The sequence below is a fragment of the Ornithodoros turicata genome, chromosome 3 (genome assembly GCF_037126465.1).
Source record: "Ornithodoros turicata isolate Travis chromosome 3, ASM3712646v1, whole genome shotgun sequence".
Lineage (NCBI taxonomy): Eukaryota > Metazoa > Arthropoda > Arachnida > Ixodida > Argasidae > Ornithodoros > Ornithodoros turicata.
The window spans coordinates 9364854-9387452 of record NC_088203.1 but is presented as its reverse complement, the minus strand read 5'-3'; the positions used below and the strand labels follow the sequence as shown (position 1 = coordinate 9387452).

General features: G+C 45.2%; 1 protein-coding gene across 4 annotated transcripts in view; it reads right to left on the bottom strand.

The window, feature by feature from the left end:
* The window catches only part of LOC135388012 (filamin-A-like), an 82604-nt gene that overhangs the window by 43345 nt on the left and 16660 nt on the right, over positions 1–22599 (bottom strand). For 3 of the 4 annotated variants that reach the window (XM_064617282.1, XM_064617280.1, XM_064617284.1), the window contains exons 2-9: positions 17266–17700; positions 2716–3065; positions 2181–2447; positions 2012–2089; positions 1685–1847; positions 1204–1404; positions 986–1123; positions 378–635 (exon numbers count right to left, since the gene is read on the bottom strand). In XM_064617282.1, the coding sequence (XP_064473352.1) occupies positions 378–635; positions 986–1123; positions 1204–1404; positions 1685–1847; positions 2012–2089; positions 2181–2447; positions 2716–3065; positions 17266–17590 (1780 nt within the window). In that variant the 5' untranslated portion in view covers positions 17591–17700. Of the gene's footprint in view, positions 1–377; positions 636–985; positions 1124–1203; positions 1405–1684; positions 1848–2011; positions 2090–2180; positions 2448–2715; positions 3066–17265; positions 17701–21561; positions 21584–22599 lie in introns of those variants that run through there. The other variant, XM_064617283.1, reaches the window with a different exon arrangement.

Genomic DNA, 22599 nt, shown 5'->3' with positions numbered 1-22599 from the left:
GTCGAGACAGGGTACATGTTTAGACATGCCGCTTTCCACGAGGGACGTTAAATACAGATTGCTGTGATTTCACCGAATCCTCAGGCGGGCAAGATTAACCCACAAATTAATGAACTAAAAAAAATAATCCACAGATCGGCCACTGTGGAGTCGTACATTATAGCTGCCTCGCAACAGAGAGCCACGAGTTGTCATTTCGAGTTGTCATTTGTCATTATTTGCATTACAATAACATCATACAGGACGCGGCCAAATCATCACCTCGCTATTCATTTTATAGTGCCCAACGTGGAATGACAGAGAAACGGCTATGTAGTCACTTCTTAGAAGATAACGACAGACCATTCCACAGTGACATGACGCAGTGATGTGCGTACCCAGAGATCCCGTTTCGCCGTTGGTGTCCACAGTGAAGCATGCGGGATGCCCCACAATGCCACCGGTGAGGCCTGGACCATAGGCGATGATCTTGGACTCCTTGTAAGGTCCCACGTTCACTTCGAACGGGCTGCGTGGAATCTCCTGTCCTCCCCAGGAGACCATAACCACATAGCGACCTTCCTTCGCCGGGTGATATTTGCACTCGTACGTTGTAGCGTCCAGCTTCTTGATGTCCACCCTCTCTTGGACACCACCTGTAGTCAACGTGACGTTAGCCAAATAGCAACAACAGCGATTATATGACGAATGATGATGGCGTGGCGTGGGATGTTGATCAAACCCGCATAGTAGGTGCACGGGAAACAAACGAACCATAAACGAGCCAGCTCGCAACAGATACGCACTGCATTGTTCTCATTCTCAGGGGTACCATACCATAGACATGTATCAATAGCTGTCGTGTCTGTGAAGATATTTACTTACAGGAGCTTAGTACGAATGAGAGTATCTCGCTCAGCCCGCTGGCGATCTAATATGCAGTCTTCTACATCATTCGACACCTACTTTGATGGCCTTCTTGCGAAAACTCTGGAGAGCAACGTACCGGGGCCTAGAACCTTGACTTCAAGCTCTCCGTCGCCAGCGTTTTCCGTAAACACCTTGAAATCAGCGACGTCCCGGACGCGGACACCGTTCTTCTGAAGACCACGACCAGATGCACGGACGCGGCGTGGATTGCATGCTATTAAAGAAAGGGAAAAATGGCTCTGACTTCACTTTCATCATGTTCTCAAGGAAGCACGTCTAGGCATCGGGACGTACGTGGCCCGACGTTGACGTTGAAGGGGCTCTTTGGAATGGCTCTTCCCGTGAAGAGGACGTGGACCTGGTGAGGACCTTCGTCCTTGGCAACGTACTCGCAGCGGTGCACATCGCCATCCAACTTCTTTATGCGGCAGGGTACGGTGTTCTTGTTGCCTTTTGGGTCCACAATTTCCACTTCTACCTGACCCATGCCAGCATCTGCGCAGAGGACAATATAGCGGTTAATGAAACGTAGTCCATATTTGTGAACATATCGCGGAAAAAAACACAAAAGTGTGATCCCGGAACACACGGACACATACACTGGATGATAACGAGGTGGGTGATTCACCGCCTCTGAGGCGGTACTCCGCCCTATTGCACATGGGGAATGAATGAAGGGCTGATTATGGGGGTGGGGAGCACTTTCGGAGATCCGTCACGAGACCTGTGGTGATCGCGGAAGAACGACTGTGAAATATGAGAAAGTAGTACGTGCCTTTCGTGAAAACGTCAAAGTAGGTTGGTTTTCCAGCGCTGACGCCGGTTGGTTGAAGACCAGGACCGCTAGCGGAAGCTTTTGTTGGGTCGCCGGCGAAGCCTTCCACCTTGACATTGAATGGGCTCTTGGGCACATCCTTACCAGCGAATGTTACCTTAACCTAGAAGACAGCGGAGGGAACCGACAGGGTACCGTTAGCTAGGGCCGTCACATTTTACAGCTTATTTCAGTGGCAATGTATGAGAGACGCAAATGTAGGTAAGCCATTACCTTTAGTAGGTATCGGGGTACCTATCGACAACAGCTATAAGAACATATACGAACCTTGTGTGGTCCTTCCATCTTCGCAGTATAGGTAACAGTGTACGTCTTTGCCTTGTCGTCATTGTATTTCACTTGTGCCTGGACACCAAAAATTTTAGTTCTTACGATCTGATACACATGACTCCTATACAACAGCAAGGCGCTACCAACGCTGACGAGCAACACTCACGGGTTCCTCTTTGCCCTTAGGATCGACTATGGTGACCTTGACATCGCCCTGTCCAGCACTGAAGGTCTCCACGGTAAAATGTGTTGGTGCACCGACAACGACGCCCGTGGGTTCGATGCCAGGTCCGTAGCAACGAACACGAGCAGGGTTCGTCTGCAGGCGGAGAGGAGCCTTGTCCTTGAGCTTGGCAGCGGGGAACTGAGACAAGTAGGTCATCATGGACAGCTCGTCCACCTTCGGGTTCACCATTTCTTCGGGCTTCACAAGCTGCATGGAGAGATTACAGAACGTCATTTTTCGATTTCGACAACTTAGACCGTCAACAGTAAGTCTTGAGTGCTTGGACGTCAACGAATTATAAGCTGACATGGGGGACGTGGTCATAGAAACCGGTACACGTGAACCCTGTAATCACCTCAGCAGTGCCCATAGAAAGTTGTTACCAGTTCTTTCGAAAAAAGCAAACGATCTAGAAATCGTCAAACACTTCAGCAGAGACCCTATTCAAGAACACCGTTTCCATTGGCGTACGTACCTGCGGTACGCCCAGCCACTTCTCAGCAAGGTCCATGGCCTCTTTGGCGTTCTTGAGGGCGTTGTTGGGGTCCCACGAGTTCCAGTCGGGGCAGAGGCCTGGGGCGAGGGCGTCCACGAGCGCACCCAGGGCCTTGCCGTCGTTCCAGTCGTTGGTGAAGTTGGTGATGTTCCTTTCGGGTACCTTGCTCTGGATCCACCTGAGGAGACGCTGCTTCGGCGTAGCGTTCTTGTCGAAGAGTGTGTCGTCGTCGCCCTCCCACATGGGAAGCGAGATGGAGTAGTGCAGGATAAGCGTCCATATTAGACCAAGGATAAGCTTCAGCTTGCAGTCGACGATGTCTGAACTGTCTGCAAGCGGAAAAGAAGAGTGCCGTGTTTGGCACATAGAATCCTCCAGAAAGCAAAAAAAAAAAAAAATAAGAAAAGTGCTCAGTACGCGTCTTACATAGAGCTTTGAGTGTCTCCAAGTTTTCTGTGGATATCACCGCCTACAAGAAATGGAGCTGCGGGCGACATATGAAGTCACTGCATAGCTCCAGCAAACACCCAATAAGAGAAGGAGAAGGAGGAGAAGAAGAAGCTCAGAACGATATTGGTACGTTCTTTCCACAATACTTCTTCCATATGGTTTTCTGCATGCGTTTTGTTTATTTATTTATTTATTTACTTTTAATAATTCGATTGTCAATGACCACGACCAATCACGCATAAAAATCGGCGGAACACTTAGAACCTGTTCCGGGTGCGAGCCACTGTTCAAAAAAAAAAACAAAAAAAAGTGTTGTTTAAAAGTCATAAGTTAGGTGTTCTTCTTTATAAGGAAGCTTGAAGCTTTTTTTGATAAAACAGGCTGGAGATAGTTGCATTAGCGTGCCTTCCGTTTTGGTTACGGATAAAATTCAGCAGTTCTTTGATAACTAACTCGAATTCTGGTTCCTGGGAGGCGTTTACTTGGTGCTCCTGTTTGCGTGATAACTTTGCGATTACAGCATGATGGCCTAAGGCTGCCACTAGGGGTCGGTTGTGTGCAGTTGGTGTAATTAAGCGGTGTCTCTGCCATTAAAGGTGTTTGTCAGTCAGTGCTTCGTCTGTTTTGTCTGTGTCCCCTGCACTGGGGTTTTATCGCTTTTTATCATAAAAATCGGTCCTTCATTTCCTTTTACCTCCTTTCATTCTCTTCTTTTCAAGGACCAGTCTTGGCTGACAGTCCACGAACGTAGCATGAACAAGTTAACAACAGTAGCATTTTTTTTAAAAAGGTGGTTCTGTCCAGCTTCTTGACTCGAAGTATCTGCCTCTCTGACGTGTTCACTTGAAGACGTCATATGTCCTTCCTCCTCGTAACAGCAGTCACCAGCTTTCCACAGCAGCTTGGAGCGTCACCGGCATTGATAATGCACCGTAGTGCAAAATATGTGCTACTAGTGCCACTTAGGTGCGCAATGCCAGCACATGATATCCCCATCTCTCTCCTCTCACTCAGTTTATCGCACCGGCTAGAGCGACGCGATGCGACAACCTTGCAGACGACAGCACGTAGCCGAGCATCGAACATTATCGAACCTGCGTGTCGCAAAACACGCTATATTTGTAGAGAGTAACAAACAGTTGTAATAAATATATAGTGGACCACTTTAGTTTCCTTTACTCCGTTTTTTCGGGTTTTTGTTTGTTTGTTTTCGGTGGATGACGTACCATTGTCGTCTGCCAGGATGGTCCATGCGCTCATCGTTGGCAGACGAGTGCACTTACTGCACACTTGTCCCGAGTGTGATCACCTCGCATGGCTACTCACGAGAGAAAAAGACGAAGAAAACTTGCTATGCCACATCACGTGACACAACGAGAACAACCTGGACTACATCGAAGCAGCCCAAGCAGCACAATGTACTGAAAGTCAAGTGCAATAGGGGTGGACGGCATGTGTCTTATGAACGTTCTTTAGTTTCACGAGTCTGTTCAAGGCCTTCCACTTACCCATCCACTTCTAATGCGCTCGACTTTCAGTTTTCAGTACATTGGGCTGCTTGGAAGACGACACCGTCATATCCTCAACCTTCGGTACACCTTCATTCAAGACAGCAAGACAGCTCGCATCCACTCTTATCTGTCCGTCACCGTCTCAGGGAGCAGCTATTTTCTCTTCTTATCTATGTGAGCCAGTCACTGACCTCTCGTGAACCGTACCTCATCAGTGGAAGCCAGCAGACGTCACAAGGAACCTAATTTTAGATAGATAGACCCCCCCCCCGTACCGTTTGAACACACGCCCAGCGTCGAAAAGGAGTGGCTACATACTATTCGTTTTTCCCATACCGCCACTAATGAACTGACTGTGAAGTCGCGGCGTTTCGACTACTTTGTATTCGGCCCGACGACCGCTTTTGTCTTGGCCACGGTGATAAAGACAATCATTTTAAAAGGCCCGGACGGGTATCTATTCATGCGCTGGCCGTGAAAATCTTCCACTGAGCGGGGACATTTTCCTTTTCAGAATCGTTTCGAGAGGGTTCACCTGCGGCAATGCCGAGTAGATACTGCACTATACCATAAGCTATATATTAAGCCATATTTTGTGGCTTTTTGCTCTTCTCCGTTTCACATTGTGAATAAAGCATTATTATTATTATTATTATTATTATTATTATTATTATTATTATTATTATTATTATTATTATTATTATTATTATTATTATTATTATTATTATTATTATTATACTGTAAAGGGGTGCTTTTTTTAGTCCTTTACGGAGCAAGGAGCGTGTTACGACTAATTACATAAAATTCGTTAATTATCTTATTCATTAGATGTTTTCGAAGAAATGCGAGGTAGCAGAATTGAAGCCAGCCATTCCGACCTATTTTTTTATACCCTTATACGGACACCGTACTTTGAGATAGGAATCGCCAAATTTTACTATGCAAATGAGCCGTAACCGAGACGACGCACTTCAGGAGCACAAAGAGAAGGAAAGGGCGTTTGCGTGGGAGGGCCACGTGTTTTGTAACGAAGGAGCTGATTGGTGGAAAAAATAAGAAACCCTGATCTTTCAGCCAATCAGGTATGCCGAACCGATGTCGTTTCTCCGCTCGAGAAGTGCGTAGTTCTGGTTTCGCCTCAGTTGCCGATTTATCTCTCAAAGTACATGCTCGTTTCACGACTTTTTAAGGGTGAAGGTGGATTCAAATAATGATTGCCTCCAATTATGCTGTCTCGCATTTTCGCGACATCTAATTAAAAACTTTATGAATTGTAGGTAATTAGTAGTCGCCCAGCAGTTGCATGCTCTTTCCCACATGATGTTCGCTCGGCCGCACAACCGGCCCGCAAAAATGGCATCAGTGCTGCTCTTACAACTTTTTATTTTTTAAAAAATCTGCGAAGGATTAAAAAAAAAAGACACTGGGGGACTGCATCTCTGGCTGTGCCTCGCCGTTCCCCTTGTACTTCAGTGTTTCACACAGGCATACAAATAAAAAGGGTTAATTGATTAATACTGCATTGCTCGCAGCTCCAAAGTCATGCTCGTGACTGGGAGGTCGCTTGTTCGAAACGCATCGCCGGCTGTGCTGTCCAAGTTTTTCCCTTGTTTTAGCCGTGAATAATTTCCCGTGAAGTCTGCCCACGACGCGTGTAACCCTACCTCCCGCTCCTTCGTACTGTCCTCTTCCTGTCCACCTCTGTACACCGCTCAAAGCCACACTTGCTACGCGGTGCAGCCACGAAATTCAACAAAAAGGACCTTACTTCATTTCTATACGTTGGCCACGAACACGTTTTATTAGCAGTGTGTATAAGGATAGGGTACGACACGATAAAGACACGAGTAGTGTGGTGGTGTTGGTGGTGAAAGAGCTGGTCGTTGTCGGCCTCACAGAGGTGGGCAACGTCGTAGTCGTCGGCAACGTGGAATATATGCGTCCTGGTCCGACTTCTAAGGGAACCGTGCCGACATATGTCCGAAAGCGTTTGAGAAAACGCAAGAAAAGCCCAAGACAGCTGGGATTCGAACCCGGGTACCTCCCAGTCTCGACGTGACATGGCCAGCACGCTAACCACTGTATAGTGTGCAACCATTAGAGCGGCCGGGCTTCGTCGCTGGAGTTCTCCTCCCCCTCCTCCAATCACGGCGATATAGTGTCACGCGGAAATTACGAGCCGGCCAAGCGCATCCCGCCCGGACCCAGAGACACGCGCAAAACGAAAGCATTCTCCACGGGGGTGATTCGGATAGAACGGTTGCGACAGAGAGCGAAACCAGTTTTTTCCCCCATCACGGGTCGTGGCCCCATCGAGGCAGGCAGCTTTTAATGGGCGAAGAAAATGTTCTGCTGTGTGTGTGCTTCCTACATCAGCGTGCGTATTATTTGCGGTTAAGCATAAGTAGCGCGTGCCACCGGGGTGGAGATCGCGTGGGACGACAAGGAAGACATTTTCAATGCGGACGTATAGACCTCGGGTTTGGTGATTGCGGGTTCCGTTTTCAAGGATGAGGGCCGTCTTGTTGTGTTGTGTAGGTTAGGTTAGGTTAGGTTAGGTTGGGTTGGGTTCTTGTTCGATAAAAGAGATAGGGCGCAGTCTAACTGGTGCTTGATGATGAAGGAACGAATAACCGAGTGACACGGGACACGAAGACAAGCACAAGATTGATTGATTGATTATTTAAAAGAAAACCAGGGAGAAATTGAACTTGTCTCCTGACTAGTTCTGCTACTCCCAAAACAAAACAACAAACAACCAAAAACAAACAAAGTACATTCCCCATCCCCAACAATTAGTGTGTTAGTACACTAGGTGCAAGTGAATAAATATCACTAGAACATGCAGAGAAACAGATACACACTAATGCAAAGATACACACTACAAATACACACTACAAAGATACACACTGATACAAGGCACTCGCACAAAATCCTAAAATATGAGTTCCATGCCGCAGCTCACAAGGGAGATACCGGCTCAGTGGGTTATCTACTGTGACTCCAAGGCTGGACTTGAAGCTATACAAGCACAAGAATTCTCAGACACAGTAATGATTTAATAACACCGAGCCTCCTAAGTACCTAACCCAGGGCTCTTGTAGTGAAGTAAAACGAAAAGAAATTAAGAATTCAACTTCTTACGCCGCGAAACAACTATGACTATTAGCGACACCACAATAGTACAGGTCCGTCGAGAAGCAGCGTATAATTACCGGCTGTCTTTTTTTATGTACTCGGTACATTTTTTAGAGGTAGCTTTATAATTTAGTTCACTGTGTATTGTCATGAAGCAGGAGAGCTACCTGCAGGTCACTTGTATTGTCAACACTGTGTAGGTCCGTCCGTAATATACACGATAGAGCCACGTGACACTGCCACTACCACGTGATCTGGAGGACTGTGTTGGCGCTGCGCTGAAGTTGTGCAACCGTCGCACAGGAACAATGTGAAAAATTGAGCGATTTCACAACCGATCAAACGACTTTCAGAAACATTTAAAATAATTTCTAAAAAGATTTTCGACAAAATTAATCGGCAAGTGTGACCCACAAAGTCACCATATTTTGTCTAAACGCGTTTGGCGCAATGTCCAAATATGTTGCCTTCTTTTTTCTCTTCTGCTGCTTCTTTTGCGGGGTTAGTAGTTTCTTTTTTCTTTTCCTTTTTTTAATAATCTGACTCGTGTTTTGTATTTTCTTCGCCGCGTTTCACGTTTCTGAGTACCACTACATACGTTATTTCAGTTTCTCGCCCAAATATTCCACGTAAGCGAATCCGAGAACCGCCTTCACCCAGGAATCGATTAATACCTCGCGAAATATACCGATGGGGTTTATTCGCTCCCGCTTCAGGATTCCTTCCCGTTTTTTTTTCCGTGTCAAGACTCAGGACACCATAATTCACCACCGTCGACCCCACGAAAAAAAAAAAAAAAAGAAGAAGAAGTTCGCAAAACCTGGTCTTAATCACGTTGTTACTCCATTATAGGCTCGCCAGGTTTCATCTTTCTTGTCCGGGCTCGACGCATATTCCGCGCAGAAAAAAAGCGCGCTGAAGCATCATTAATAATCACCGCGCGGTCATCGCCGAACAAACAGTGCCGTGAGTTACGGCGAACGGCCGCACAGCGTCGTTACTGTCGTGGCAGCGAGCACCAGGGGGCAGCGCGAGGCGCAAAACTAATTTGGACGGATCTTCTCCTCTGGGTGATGCAAATCGTGTCTGCACCAAAATTTATTCTCGCACATTTTATGTCGGTTAATTGAAATGTATGTTGGCTGTTTAGCCGCCCGTCAGTTCTGTCTCATCCCCGTGAAAGTGTCGCGCTAACGAAATAAATGACAACTTAGCGAATGAGAGAGTAAGTAACAAACAATGGTAAATACAAAAGCACGAATGAATAAATAAATAAATGTTATATTCGTGCCTTAATGCCGCGCGGTATTTCGAAGCTGCTATAAACGCACTTCCCAGTACCACTGTCATATAAAGCCGCCTAACAGCAAGCAGGACGTACCATCAATAAATAATAATAGGGGTAATTCCCTCAGGACCTGTGGGGTATTTAAATAAATAAATAATGAATACGCGTAATTAGTAGATATGCCTGGTGGTTCATAATCGAATTACATCGACGAATGTACAAATAAAAAATTAATTCCCTTCACCAGTAGCGCTGCTTATACCGACAAGTACCTCGCACATAACAATCACAAAATGAGTTCCAATAGTATTCAGATTATTCGAATACCGAAGCGAATAACTGCATATTGGATTCGAAATCCGAATCGAACACGGAATTTCTCTATTCGAATCTCGAATCAAAGCGGTCGCACTCGTAAGTTCAAAAACGCCAGAAGGAGAGGCTATAAAACAGTATGAGCGCTGCTTCATGTGAAGACCGCTGCCGGCACAGTTCTCCCTGAAGTCGGCCCAAGAGGGATACTAAACCCCCCCCACTCCTTCCTGCTGTCCTTCTCTCCATCAGTCCACATCTTTCTTTACGCCGCTCATAGAGACAGTTGCTTCGCGGCGCTAACACGGCGTAATAAAAAAACGTGAATATCCGTACACATATATTAACATAAATCAACAACACATAGCATAAATAAAAATAGCATAATAATAAATAAAAATAAAAATAATGTATGATGCGTATCGGTACACATACTGCATATGGGTTCGGTTCTGTTATGTACGCCTTCCTTTGTACTCCAGCGTTTCGTACCAGAGCGAACAAAAGAAATCTTTTTCCGGAAGGAGAGAAATAGAGGCGCTGCCGGCCTTGAACGGAGAACAACATTCCGCCGCCGGCTACTGCGAGGCGTCGCCCGTGATTTACGAATATACGCATAAGCCTATCTATGTATGTATGAGAGTGTACCTATATTACATGCGTGGACTCTGCACTCGGCAGCGTTTATTCCAGACGGAAAAAAAAATAAAAATAAAAGAAGCGACAAGGAAAGACTTGCCTCAGTCCTTCTGGCAACAGGACAGAGGTGGTTGAGAAAGCTTTCATTTTATCTACTTTTACTCGCTTCATGATACAGAGCCCACAAAGGATGACGTCACATTTAAAGGAGCAGTGAAAGCCCGCTACATGAACTCTTCGTTTTTGCATGCGGCGGATTGTGGTAACGTGCTCTCTCGAGCAAGGACGATCATCGCAGCCGACCACTAGGGCGAGAGAGAGAGAGAGGTCTTTGATCAATAGACACCCTCTCACCCTCAGTGAGCCCGTAAGTGAATGAGTGCTGTTGACGTCATTCTGTGACGTATAGAGTACGCCGCAAGCAGCTCCGCGCCACGTCCCCAGCGGACGAATCTGCAGTGGGAAACGAGATCTCGCGGCGCATCTCTACTCTGATGCTACGTCCCACGGATCTGATTACGTCACGCGACGAGACTGTGCCGGGCCTCCAAGGTCACGTCGCACCGCTCGTGGCTGCTTTTTTAGAGTGTTTTTTTATCAGGTTTTAATATAGTGTTTTAAATTAAATTGCGCGGCGACGCGACGTTGTTCAGCGAAAAGATTTAGCACGGTAGCTCCCGATAAACTGCATAATAAATGAAACATGGAGCCGATGGAAGCTAAGTGTGGTCAGCAGTACCAAATGAGCACCGCGAGTTCTTGTTCTTTTCTGTTCTTTCGAGGCACAGAACGAAACATCGAGAATGTTCAGCCAGACAGCCGGGGACCTCGTTTCTCCTGGAACGGTTCCAAACCCAATTCAAACCCCGGAGTTCTTATCTGGCTTTCTTCAAAGTTTTCACTGCCAACGAGGAAGAGGAAACAAACCCACTTTACACTTGCACTGATGATATCACACTGCGAGACGACCTTGTTAAATCCCTTGTGGGCTTTCAAGGGAGCCACTCCAAACTCATCCCTGCACTGTTTTCTAACAGCATTTCATTCTGACGTATGCAAGCAATTCAACTCAACCGAAAAGGGGGGAAAAAAAACTAAAAAAATCTCGCTTTTACTTCGTGCAAAATTACCTGGGCACAGTGTCATGCGGAGTAAACTGTTAAGAAATACCTCCTGAAAACAAAAAACAGCAAAAGAAAGTTACCCGTTCCATTTTGTCCTTGGCCCTTGTTCCACAAGTGAACCCAAGGAATAAAAAAATGGTTGCAATTGTTGCAATTTCAACAATCGTGCTGTTCTATACGTTCCGATACGGTATCGTTATGGGAAAATCGCTGGCTTCGAAGAAACTCGTTGTGAAAACACAGTCTGGTGATCACGCCGTGGTGGAACTGTAACGTGACCTATAAAGCTATATACGGTCCTGCTCAGTGGTTGATCCTACAAATCTGTCACTTTAATAATAATAATAACAATAATAATACAAGCTAATTAGCTTTTAGTTACACCGGCTAAAGGAGCATCGTACAAATTACGAGCTTTTTTCGGATATATAACGCATGCGCTAATACAAAGTTATTTCCATAAAATACGAATATATTATGTATGGGAGCAGCAAAAAAATTTTAACTTAATTTACACGCATCGAAACTTACGTTTAAAATGAAATTTAATTTAATCGAAGGATTAATATTTAACTTGGGCTCTACAAATATTTTTTTCTTTTCTTTTTTCAACCGTTACGTTTAGAGAAACAAACGGAAGCAGCTCGCGTAATCAGCTTCTTTACAAAGGAAGGCAGTTTCGGTTTGCAATATTGCATCGGCTGAGTCAGCCAATTTGCTGTGGAAACAGAACGAGGCGTGTCGTCTGCAACGACGAGCAGACGCAGCAACAAACGAGACAAGCCATCGAGGAATGTAGAAACATCCTGTGTTTGGCCCCGTAACGGTCTGTCACCGCGCCTGTACAGTTTACCGCTATACCAGACGCGTTAATCCGCGTCACTGGTGCCGGGGCAGATCTACTAGTAGTCGTGCAGTTGCAGGAAACTCACGTAGTAAACGTGCAGGGTAGGAAAAACGGTCGAGTTTTACCGTCTGGATGTCCGTACCAAAAGTATCCTAGTAACTGATTAGTTGGTAAAATTTGGTTGGTTGATTGCTCTCCAGTGGTGAATCACCCCAGGTCATAGTCACGATTTATTTGTTGCTGTTGTTGTTGGTCAAATTACGATTAACCGATCCTTCCATGTAGCTCAAAGACTACTTTTTAGAGAATTGTCAGATCGACTACGAAGCACGCTGCTATGCGCTGTTTTCATTTCAAGTAGAACCCATCGCCATTTTGGGGAGATGCACAATATATCGACGGACATGATAAAAGTTATTGACTTTTTTGAAAAAGTGAAATTTGTGGAAAATTCTTACGGAATAAAGGAGTTTTTAAATCAAAGATAAAATATATTTAATAATTAGAACATCTACTCTAAATTTAAGATCGATTTATTTAAAAGCATCTGGGGGGATATGTTTATTGATAAAAAAAAAGAAAGGGGAAAGGTTGGCCAGGCACAGGAGGCCGACTTGCTAACTAAAAAAAAAAAAAAAAAGATGTGGCCTTAGAGGCTGGCCGAGAGGCTGGAGGCACGAAGGAAGGGCAATAGGATAGTCGTGGCCGCCCCATGCAGTGCACTTGCTTCCAAGGATATACATTGTCCTTTCTTGTCCTTTGCATAGTTCTTTTATGAAATAACCGAAAGCGAAAGCACCCAATATAGGGCTCTCAGTCATCGTGTTTGATGGTTACAAGAAAAATACTCAACTGCTGGCCAGGAGAACGACAAACAAAAAATCTTATTTAAATCGAATAAATATCATCTGAACAAAACCTTTTTTTTACAACTAGATAAGAACAACGACCAGTAAATCAGACAACTCTTGCTGACGAGCAAAGAAATGGTTAGGGGACCGTAGAGCACTGTAGGAGACTGTAAAAGTAACTGTATTACAGGGTTCACGTTACTATGGTCACGCTTTGTAACATGCACTGTTGGTGAGAACAATAACCGAAAATATTCATATTGTCGTGTCGTGTCTCTCGGTCTTCCTCATGGATTCATATTCCTAATACATTTGAGCGACAGGTCGAATGTTTGAACGTCCCGTCACTGCGGCCATTTTCTGACCAGACCAGTGTTAGCCACTGACACTAACCTCAAATGGGAGAGACCACGGAGACGTCATGAATTCTTAAACCACGTACATTATATGTGACGAACCGGCTTTCGTCCGTGTGTAACTGTACATCTTTACATCTTTATTACATCTTAATACATCTTTATTAGCGTTACAAGCGTTCGCACCTGCAGAATTTCTCTCTGTGTAGAAAAGCTTATACACCATCATAATTAGTTCTCCTGCTTGATGGCAACAGACACATTTTCCTCCTGTTTTTTTTTTTCTTCTTTTTCTTATGTGTGTGTGAATGAACAAGTTACCTATTATCGATTCCTTTCTTTTTTTAGTTTTTCTCTTCCTTTTTTTTTTTTAAAGAAAACGTGCTTGACACTATGAGCTTCGTGATTCGAGGATATCCGGACAGAGGCGGCGAGTGTATCTCACATCCAGCCGGCGCGAAGCTCCCGTTTCCGACATCCTCTATAGTCCCAAACAAAAGACCGTCATCCTAACGAGCCATTGTTTAACAACGAACTCGGACGAGTAACTAAAAAAGCCTCCTCGTATTGATGACACTGTATTCGTTGTTGATAGTTGGCACCACGTTATGACTCGACTGTCATTCCAGAGTAGCGACAGTAGACAATACAAACGTGCTGGACCAGCGGCATGGCCTTTCGGGGACTCTGGGTTGTCCCGCCTCTATATAGAGTGAAGGCGCTCTCCTAACGAAATTTGGACCACCCTCGGTGGCTCATTTGGTGAATTCATTGGCTGAACCTGAGGTTGTGGGTTCGAATTCCATCAACGACGCTACCAATTCGTATACAGATTGTCTATAGTGAACCCTCGTTAAAATGACCCCCGATAATCTGACATACGCGCTTTACGACCATACTCCTGGGGAACAATTTAGTGAAACTTCTACACATATGCCCCCGTTAATATGACAATTCCGCATTATGACCAAAATTTTCGGGAACGACCATGGTCATAATAACGAGGGTTCACTGTATAGATTGGCTTTCATCGTGGTACTCGTTGTTCAACAGGACGACCCTGTGGCACGAATGTCTCATCAATTTCTTTTTCGTGTTAGCGCCGCGAAGCAACTGTGGTTATGAGCGGCGTACAGACGTGGACACATGGAGAGAGGACAGCAGGAAGGAGTGGGGGGCAGGGGGGTTAGTATGCGTCCTGGGCCGACTTCACGGGGGAACTGTGCCGACATTCGTCTGGAAAGTCTTCGGAAAACCCAGGGAAAACCTCAGACAACACATCCGGTGACAGGGTTCGAACCCGTGTCACCTCCCAGCCTCGGCGTGGAAAGCATCCCTTAGCCACTATGCCACGGGAGCTGGTCCTCGTCAATGTCAACAAACGTGCATTCTAAATGGTCCTTCGGGAAGTGAAGCGAGTATAACCACTGTCTCGCGTACTTCCCCATAACTGAATGAACTCCCACCAAAACGCCGATATTTCTGTAACCCATTTACGGCGTGGTTGAGCGAGAGTGGTCTGACCAGAATAACGGCTCGTAATCGATTCCCGGACCACCAGAAGGTCACAACATAATACTACTTTATATGTGAGAGACCTTTCTGGTGTTGCTCATATATTACCGCGCATGCCCGGTGATGACGTCTACCAAAAGCGAAAGCTGACGTCACTCTTCCGGTATTTCTGTCTCTCTACAACGCCTGTCTCTTTCTCCGAGAATACTTAATCGCTTTTCTGATGAATCTCACCCGAGATGCAAAGAATTATCTCCACCACCCGCCAACGAAACCGCGCTCGTCGGCATTTTAGAGTCACTCGTCGGCATGGATAATCAAGGTTGCCCTCATTCTAGCACTCGCACGAGTCAAGCTATCGTGTTTACTAGCACGCTGCAGCAAAACGTGATTAGCCAGAAAATAGCTGCTTTCCTCCCTAGCCTCTTTTTAATTAGAATTTATTACGCTGCTATAAATAACCGTTTGTCTCGTTTCCTTTTTCGGTACAATTCGGAGGGTAATTATGGTGCACGATTATCCACGTTTTGAATAAATAAGCGCCTGGAACGAGTCGCACGGGCCTCATAATTCACGTAAACGCGACACAGATAAACAAACAAAAGGACCAACCCCAATATCGTTATTGAAATTTGCATATTAGTTGAGTTCGAGTCTGATTCGAGTCTCGGCAACATCGGTAGCGCTTTCCGCACGAGCAGCGAGCGCGTGGTCAATGCACTGCATAGGCTTGGATTGAGTTTGGATTGGATTGAGTTGGATGAGCCCGAAGGAGACTGGGTCTGAGACTCGGTACGGTGCGTACGCAATCAATCAATCAGTCTCATTATATACGAACGCAACATCGAATAAGAGCGCAGGTACGTACAAGGTCCATTCAGTTCGGGCACCTGTCCAACATGCGCTCAATTTAAATAATACGGGGCTTTTACGTGACAGTCTCTAAGAAGTCTTTTCCACTAACGAAAAGAAAATGTACCTCGAGCAGCACATCTTGGCCCAATACTGGCCCAATAATATTGAGCAGAGATTTATTGGACCAATACTGAGCCGACATTGCCAATACTGGCCCAATATTGAGCCGACATTTATTGGACCAATACCGAGCCGACATTGCCAATATTGAGCCAAGATGATGTGCTGCTTGGGACCTGCCATGCGGCAACAAACGTGGTTTCAATTATATTCGCGCGTATCGCAAAAGGAGGAGGAACAGAGAACACGACTCATACCATGGCCATCCAGCTCCTAAACGCCCTAAGAAACCGTCTTTGTAGGAGGAAGCCGAAAAACGTCTGAGTTATTACGTTACGACAGACCTATATATTTCCTTGTGAGCGTGTGAGCATTTTTTGAGTCTTTCGACGTCTCTCCTCCCTCGGCAAGAGGAACCCTAACGTTGGGTAAGTAACTGCTTCCAAATTATGAACGTCCGCGATGACAGACCCAATTGTGATTTTAACGATCTACCACGTTCACGCTTACTGACTGGAAAACAGTGAACGTGACGTAATGAAATGTCAGGTGCACAAGAATAGCTGGTATAGTGGAAACGAGCGACAGTGCGTGTTTTGTGTGTTCCATCGGTGTAGTGCTCCAATCTTCTGCTATATGACGGGTGCAACAGTGTTTTCAACACATAGGGGGGGGGGGGTCAGAAAGTTTAACAGAAGCAAGCAAATGACAACAGGACTCCTCCGGCGGGACAGCTATCTTCAAAGTGTTCTATCTAATCTGGGCTACCAGAAATCTTTCGGCGATGTCTTTGCGATACATCGAGATTGTGTACACATAGTCATTTCAACAAACACAACCGCATTATCTGACAAACTACTCTGACCTAGTGTATATATTTTTTTAACATATGTGCTATCGACAGATTTTTAATTACCTTGAAGACGTGTTTAATAGTTGTTTTCGTATATTGTATGTACATGGAACCGTCTCACAGGCTAGACCTCGCAGTCCCACATCAGAAACCGTGCAAATGTATGTCTTCGATTTTAAAAAAAAGTCAAAAGAGGGATAAAGAAATGGTGTGGCTTTGTCGCAGCGTATCTTCTGAGGGTGATATGCCGTTACATCCACTGCATGTTCACAGCAGACGCTATAGGAGACAACATTCCTACTCTCAGATTTCAGATCATTTTTTTAATGTGCAATTCTACTCTCCGTATAGCGATGCCTCATTGTTTTGCATATCTCATTACTCGTGAATAATGAACGATACTTGGAAGAACGGCTGTCTCTGGTACAGAGTATAGACCCCTCACCATAGAATCACCTCAAGAACGCACATGATATGGACAACCCTTGTATGCACATGCACGCTACCTCCTCCTCATGATAACGACCACGTGTCCTACCCTCCACCAACCCTCTCTCCCCATGCCACACCTACCAACCCGTTCGCGCGCGCGAACCTCGAATTCATCCATCGCTCACTAATCTTGCTTCACTCACGTTTGAAAATCACACACACACACACACACACTCACCGATATTGACTAGCTTGATTCCTTCTTCATCTGTCAGGAACTTTAATGCGACGCACACATTTTCCAACTTCTGCGACCGAAAAGTGGGCCTCTTGCTGTGCCTGGGCAGCTTCTTTCCCGAGAGCACTTCGATGAGGGCAATGAGACGGAGTCCGTCAGCCAAGTCCGACTCCAGGGACGCAATGGTCTTGTTAGCCGCCTTCAAGTGTTCGTTGGCCCATCGTGTGAAGGTGTTCTGCTGAATTCGTTTCCAAACGGCGTCTTCAGCGAGCTCGCGCTCCATCAGGTCTTCTTCGCCGTCCTTAGCTGCCCTGTCGTCTGCCATCGTGAAGCCGGTTCTGGAGCCGCCGGATGTGCCGATGTAACTGAGCTTACGTCACTTCCCGCCGCAGGTGGTGGTCACGTGGTCGTGGAGAGAACCACTTCGCCGCTTACCTGCGATGATATAAGCAGAGAGAGAGAGAAGACGTGAGGTGTGTGCGTGCATGTCAAGGCCGTTTCGTGTTAGAGCAGACGACGCTCTTTTTCAAAGCAGACGAGATTGCGAGATGCGTTACGATTTGCAGCGGGATGTGGGTTAATTTGATTTTGTTTAAGGTCGGTTTGTGAAGCAAAATATAATGAACAGGAAGGAAAACACGGGGAAATAAAATGCGTTTCTCAGCGTTTGATTTCGAAGCAGGTGACAGGGACAAAAAAAAAAAAGCTACGCGGGGTTGCAGACTAGCATCGGAAATAACGCCAAAATGAGAGCTTGCAGCACAATTAACGTTACTTTGTTTTCTATAATCAAACTCAACGATACTTTGTTGCAAACTCACGCAATCCTAGTTCAGCGTGTTTCTTTCCAGCGATGTAGGTATTATCGTGGAAGAAGACGAAACTTCACAAGGTAAGAAACAAAACAAAAACTCGGTTTAAGATTTCGACGGGTATCCTGGTCTCTGTGACACCGAACTTAGGGCGAACATAGTTTGTGGAGTGGCATAATGCTTGGAGTTGGCAGCGTGGGCTCCGGACGTGTAGATACACTTGAAGTACTCATTCTGATAACGATCGGATAACGAGGAGCTCAAATAAAGACGGCAGCTCTCTTGGATCGTAAAAGGGAACCTCTGAGGAGCAGTAGGAAGTCCTTTCAACGTACCTCGGTAGAGAACGGAGGTGATATCACTTGGACGCCTTTGAAGTGTCACTTCATCGATAAAGTAATACGAAATAAAAACAAAAGTGTTGCCGTCGACTGATAAACACTTTACAGGCCCGAAGCATGGAAAGGATATGGAGTAACCGAAACTCCTGCAACATATCCGGCATCATCATCGCTTCCTTGATCCTCCTCTCTACTTCATTTCCTTCTTTCACTTCTTCTGTTAGCCTTATTTTTTTCTCATTAACTAGTCTAGTGTAGGGGTGCTGGGGCAGCCAGTTCGGCTCTGTCATGCCCTCCTCGCGCACCGACTTCTCCCCCCCCCCCCCCCTGTTTCTATCCTTATTCTTCTGATGAAAACTATACTCAACCCTCCACTTTTTCGTTCGACTTCGTTTAGCTCGGTTGCAACCGAGACTTACAATCTATAAATACAATTACGTAGCTACAAAGTCACTGTGTATCTAATTGTACAAGTATCAGTGGGTTGGAACTGTTTGGAACTGCTGGAACTGTTTGGGTTGGAACTGGTACTGCAGGTTGGAACAGGACGATACAAACAAAACCACGGGGCAAACAGATGACAGATATCGCGGTTCTCGATGCTTCTCGGGTAACTGACTAAAGAATAATTTATTCTCGCAGCTGCCGGGAAGGAAGAAAGTGACAGAATCCAGTGACTTATGCAGCTTTCACGCAAATGCCTTCTTGGCAGCAGAAAGGCTTCAGTGAAGCAGGCGGCGCCGAGCCAGACAACCTTTCTATTTTGCCCTCATTCCCTTTGCCTCCTCCTTTCTTTTTTCTCTCTCTTCTTCTTGTTTTAGCGTCTCATTAGTCGGCGTAACCGTTTAGAATGCCCTAGGACAACATTGTGCAGGAGGACGGCAACGACAGACACAATTGTTCTCCCAATTAAGAACTCCATATCGTGCGACGTGATGCCTCTATAACATATTTCCCTGCTCACAACTATAGGATGTCCACGCTAAGTGTGAACAGATTTTTCTAAAATATATCAATCACTTTTTCCGAGATGAAATCAATTGCAATATAGCATATGCTGAAGGGCACTCCCTAGGGGGGCATTAACAGACTCCTAAGGCAATGTCTTAATTAACTTTCAATAATTAACTTTTTAATTATAAAAGCTACGAAGTTGCTCCAATGAGAACATCTGATCTCTTCGGTCACCAGATGCCAAAACCGTTTTCAGAACAAAAATCCGTTCGGTAGATCGTCCGCAAAAAATTCGTGAAGGAACGCCATTTTTTCTTTATTTGGTTTATTGCGCATCTTCAAAGATGCGGCTTTCCTTTTCCCCCAGTGTGAGAGAGTGAAAGAGCACAGTGCCGCCTCATGCGTCGAAGGTTAGCTTTAACTTGCGGAAACAAAACAAAAACACACATCTATCGGGTGACTCTATCGCGACTGCCCTTATCTTGGGATGCATTTTCTATTTTCTTTTGATCTTTTTCCAGGACGCAAGAGGCGATAGTGTGCTCTTTCATCATCACGCGTCTCTAGAGATGCGCAATGAATAAAATAAAGAAAAAAATGGCGTTCCTTCACGATTTTTTTGCGGACGATCTATCGAACGTATTTTTGTTCTGAAAACGGCTTTGGTATCTGGTGACCGAAGAGATCAGATGTTCTCATTGGAGGAACTTCGTAGCTTTTATAATTAAAAAGTTAATTATTGAAAGTTAATTAAGGCATTGCCTTAGGAGTCTGTTAATGCCTCCCTAGGGAGTGCCCCTCAGCATATGCTATATTGCAATTGATTTCATCTCGGAAAAAGTGATTGATATATTTTTTAAAAATCTGTTCACACTTAGCGTGTATAACTGTGCACCTTGTATAACTGTGCGTTATTCGTCGGAATACTCCAGAGCTCCAGAACACTCCGGTGAATACTGTAGCAGACGACAGTGCTAATAGTGTCGTCTGCTACGTGCTCTGCTAGTGTCGTCTGCTCAATACTCCCGATATTTCGGATACGTGCGAACGCTAAACGTAAGACGTGGCGGAACTTTCGCCCCGTAAGCAGTTTTTGCTGTTTCTACCACCAGAATATTCCGTGAAGATGTCACTCGTGTGAACACACTAAAAATGTTACTCTTCCTGCAGGATTTCTGACGAATTCGTGGCATAAAGGAGCTCGGCAACAAAAACGTCTTGCCCTTGCACTTGTTTTACGAGCAAAGCCTCGCAAAATAGAAGCGCGTATATTCTAAGGTTGCCACTTCCAACGGAGGGAACTCAAGGGGTGGGCGGTGCCTCCTGTGTGTAGGGATTGCTGTAATGTGTCCCGCCGCTGTTTGTGTATATTTCGAGCAGGCTGTTGGCTATTTTGAGACCAACGCAGTGACATTGGCAACGAGGCTTCTCTACACAGTCGAGAGAGAGAGTGTGTGTGGGGGGAGGTTCTAAAGAGTCCGGATGCTTGTGTCGGCTCTACGAGTTGAAGGATTGTCGTAACATGGAAGATGGATTTGATTACCTCGTTGACTATAGGATTAGATAAATCCGTTTTCGCGTTATGTGAATTGGGGTCGAGGATATATAGACCAGAAGCCCTGAGACATGTTCTTGTATAGCTAAAAGATACAGCCGCTTGACATCCGATGAGAAAACAAAATTAGAAGAGCATCATCATCGACACATGAATAAAACGCTGCCCTGTTCATGTCAAAGAACCAAGTTGAAACGGGAATCATTTTAAAACCCAAATGACACTCTTGTAGCGTTCAGGGAGAGGCACGCACGTAGAACCGAAACGTCCAACTTTTTATCTTGCCCTTTCGTGTTATGTCAAGCCGGTGTAATTTATCAATACAAGAAAATGACTCACGATTGTGAGCATTGATATTGGTTGAGTATGTTCTAATCTAATCTAATCTGTTGGATGAGTAACATTTGGTCGACCGAGATCCAAGTGAAAAGGCTTCACAAAGTTTTTGTTTTTGTTTTTTTCAAGAACGAATTTCTTTTTTTTTTCTTTTTTTCTTTCAAAGTGGCACCTTGGCAATTCAACTATATCATACAAGCAGGAATATGTCACGCTGTTTGGTTGGAGCATTATCGTCCTTATTGTCCTTCATCCTCCCACTGTCAGGACACGGAAAGTAAGAATCAAAATTTTTCACCTGCTACGAGAAGCGCCGTCTCCCAACTGTACTCCTGTAGCATCGCAAATATTCTTTACATCACATTACGTTTCATTCGTTATACAGCACTTGACATTGTTTCAATGTTGATCGCAGCACACACATACACACACTTCACTTCGCCAGTTTGATAAGTACCACGATGTAATTCCTTCGTGTATACTTATATTTAGATCTCCTTCTCCCCTACCGTTACCCTGCCTTCCGACAGAAGCCTGCTTCGGCTTCCACGGTAAAAACGAAGGCGAGGGCAGCAGGCAAACTATTGGCAAGACTTCCGTCATCAACGTATAATGTATTCAATGAGTGAAACCTGTTGCGAAGGTGAAGTATACGCAGGAACAATGCAGGTGCTGCTTATCTTTCTTACAACTTTTGAAGTAAAACTAACGAAAAACATTCCAGACGCAAGGTGCGCTTTGAGAAAATAAATAGGAGTAAATTTGGGATAGCAACTACAGCTTGTGGTCCCCTAGATTTCAATTACCCCTGACTCTGAAATTTACTCTCCTGCGGTGCAAGTGGTCCCTGATCTTCTCATAAACTTTCGCGCATTTAATCCCGAAAGGGAATAACGGTTGTGGCAATGCATTTCGCCCAAAACGATTAAAACTACTTTTTTTTTTCATGAGTCAGTCTGATACGTGTACGTTGATATGTGTACGTGAGCATAGAGCGGTCCACGCTGTTAAAACAGTTTGATCACTTATTGCTATTTTTATTTTAATTTACGTCTTTTGTTGTTGTTTTTTGCCCTCGCACGACGTTTTAGAAATATATCTTTAACAAGCGGGATGTTAAGTTGGGCTAAAGTTAAAGTCGAACACTTTTCGACCTCACAAAGAACCAGAAGTTTTTTTTCTCCATGTTTCGCCCTCTTTTCTCCTAAACAGTTGGAACATTCCTGGTGCGAATACGGAACATTCCATTGGGAATAACTGAAGCAAGGGAGGGGGCGTACGCCCTCATTTCCACCAGCAGCATGGCCGAGGTAGTGCTGAAAACTGGGAGGTGTCG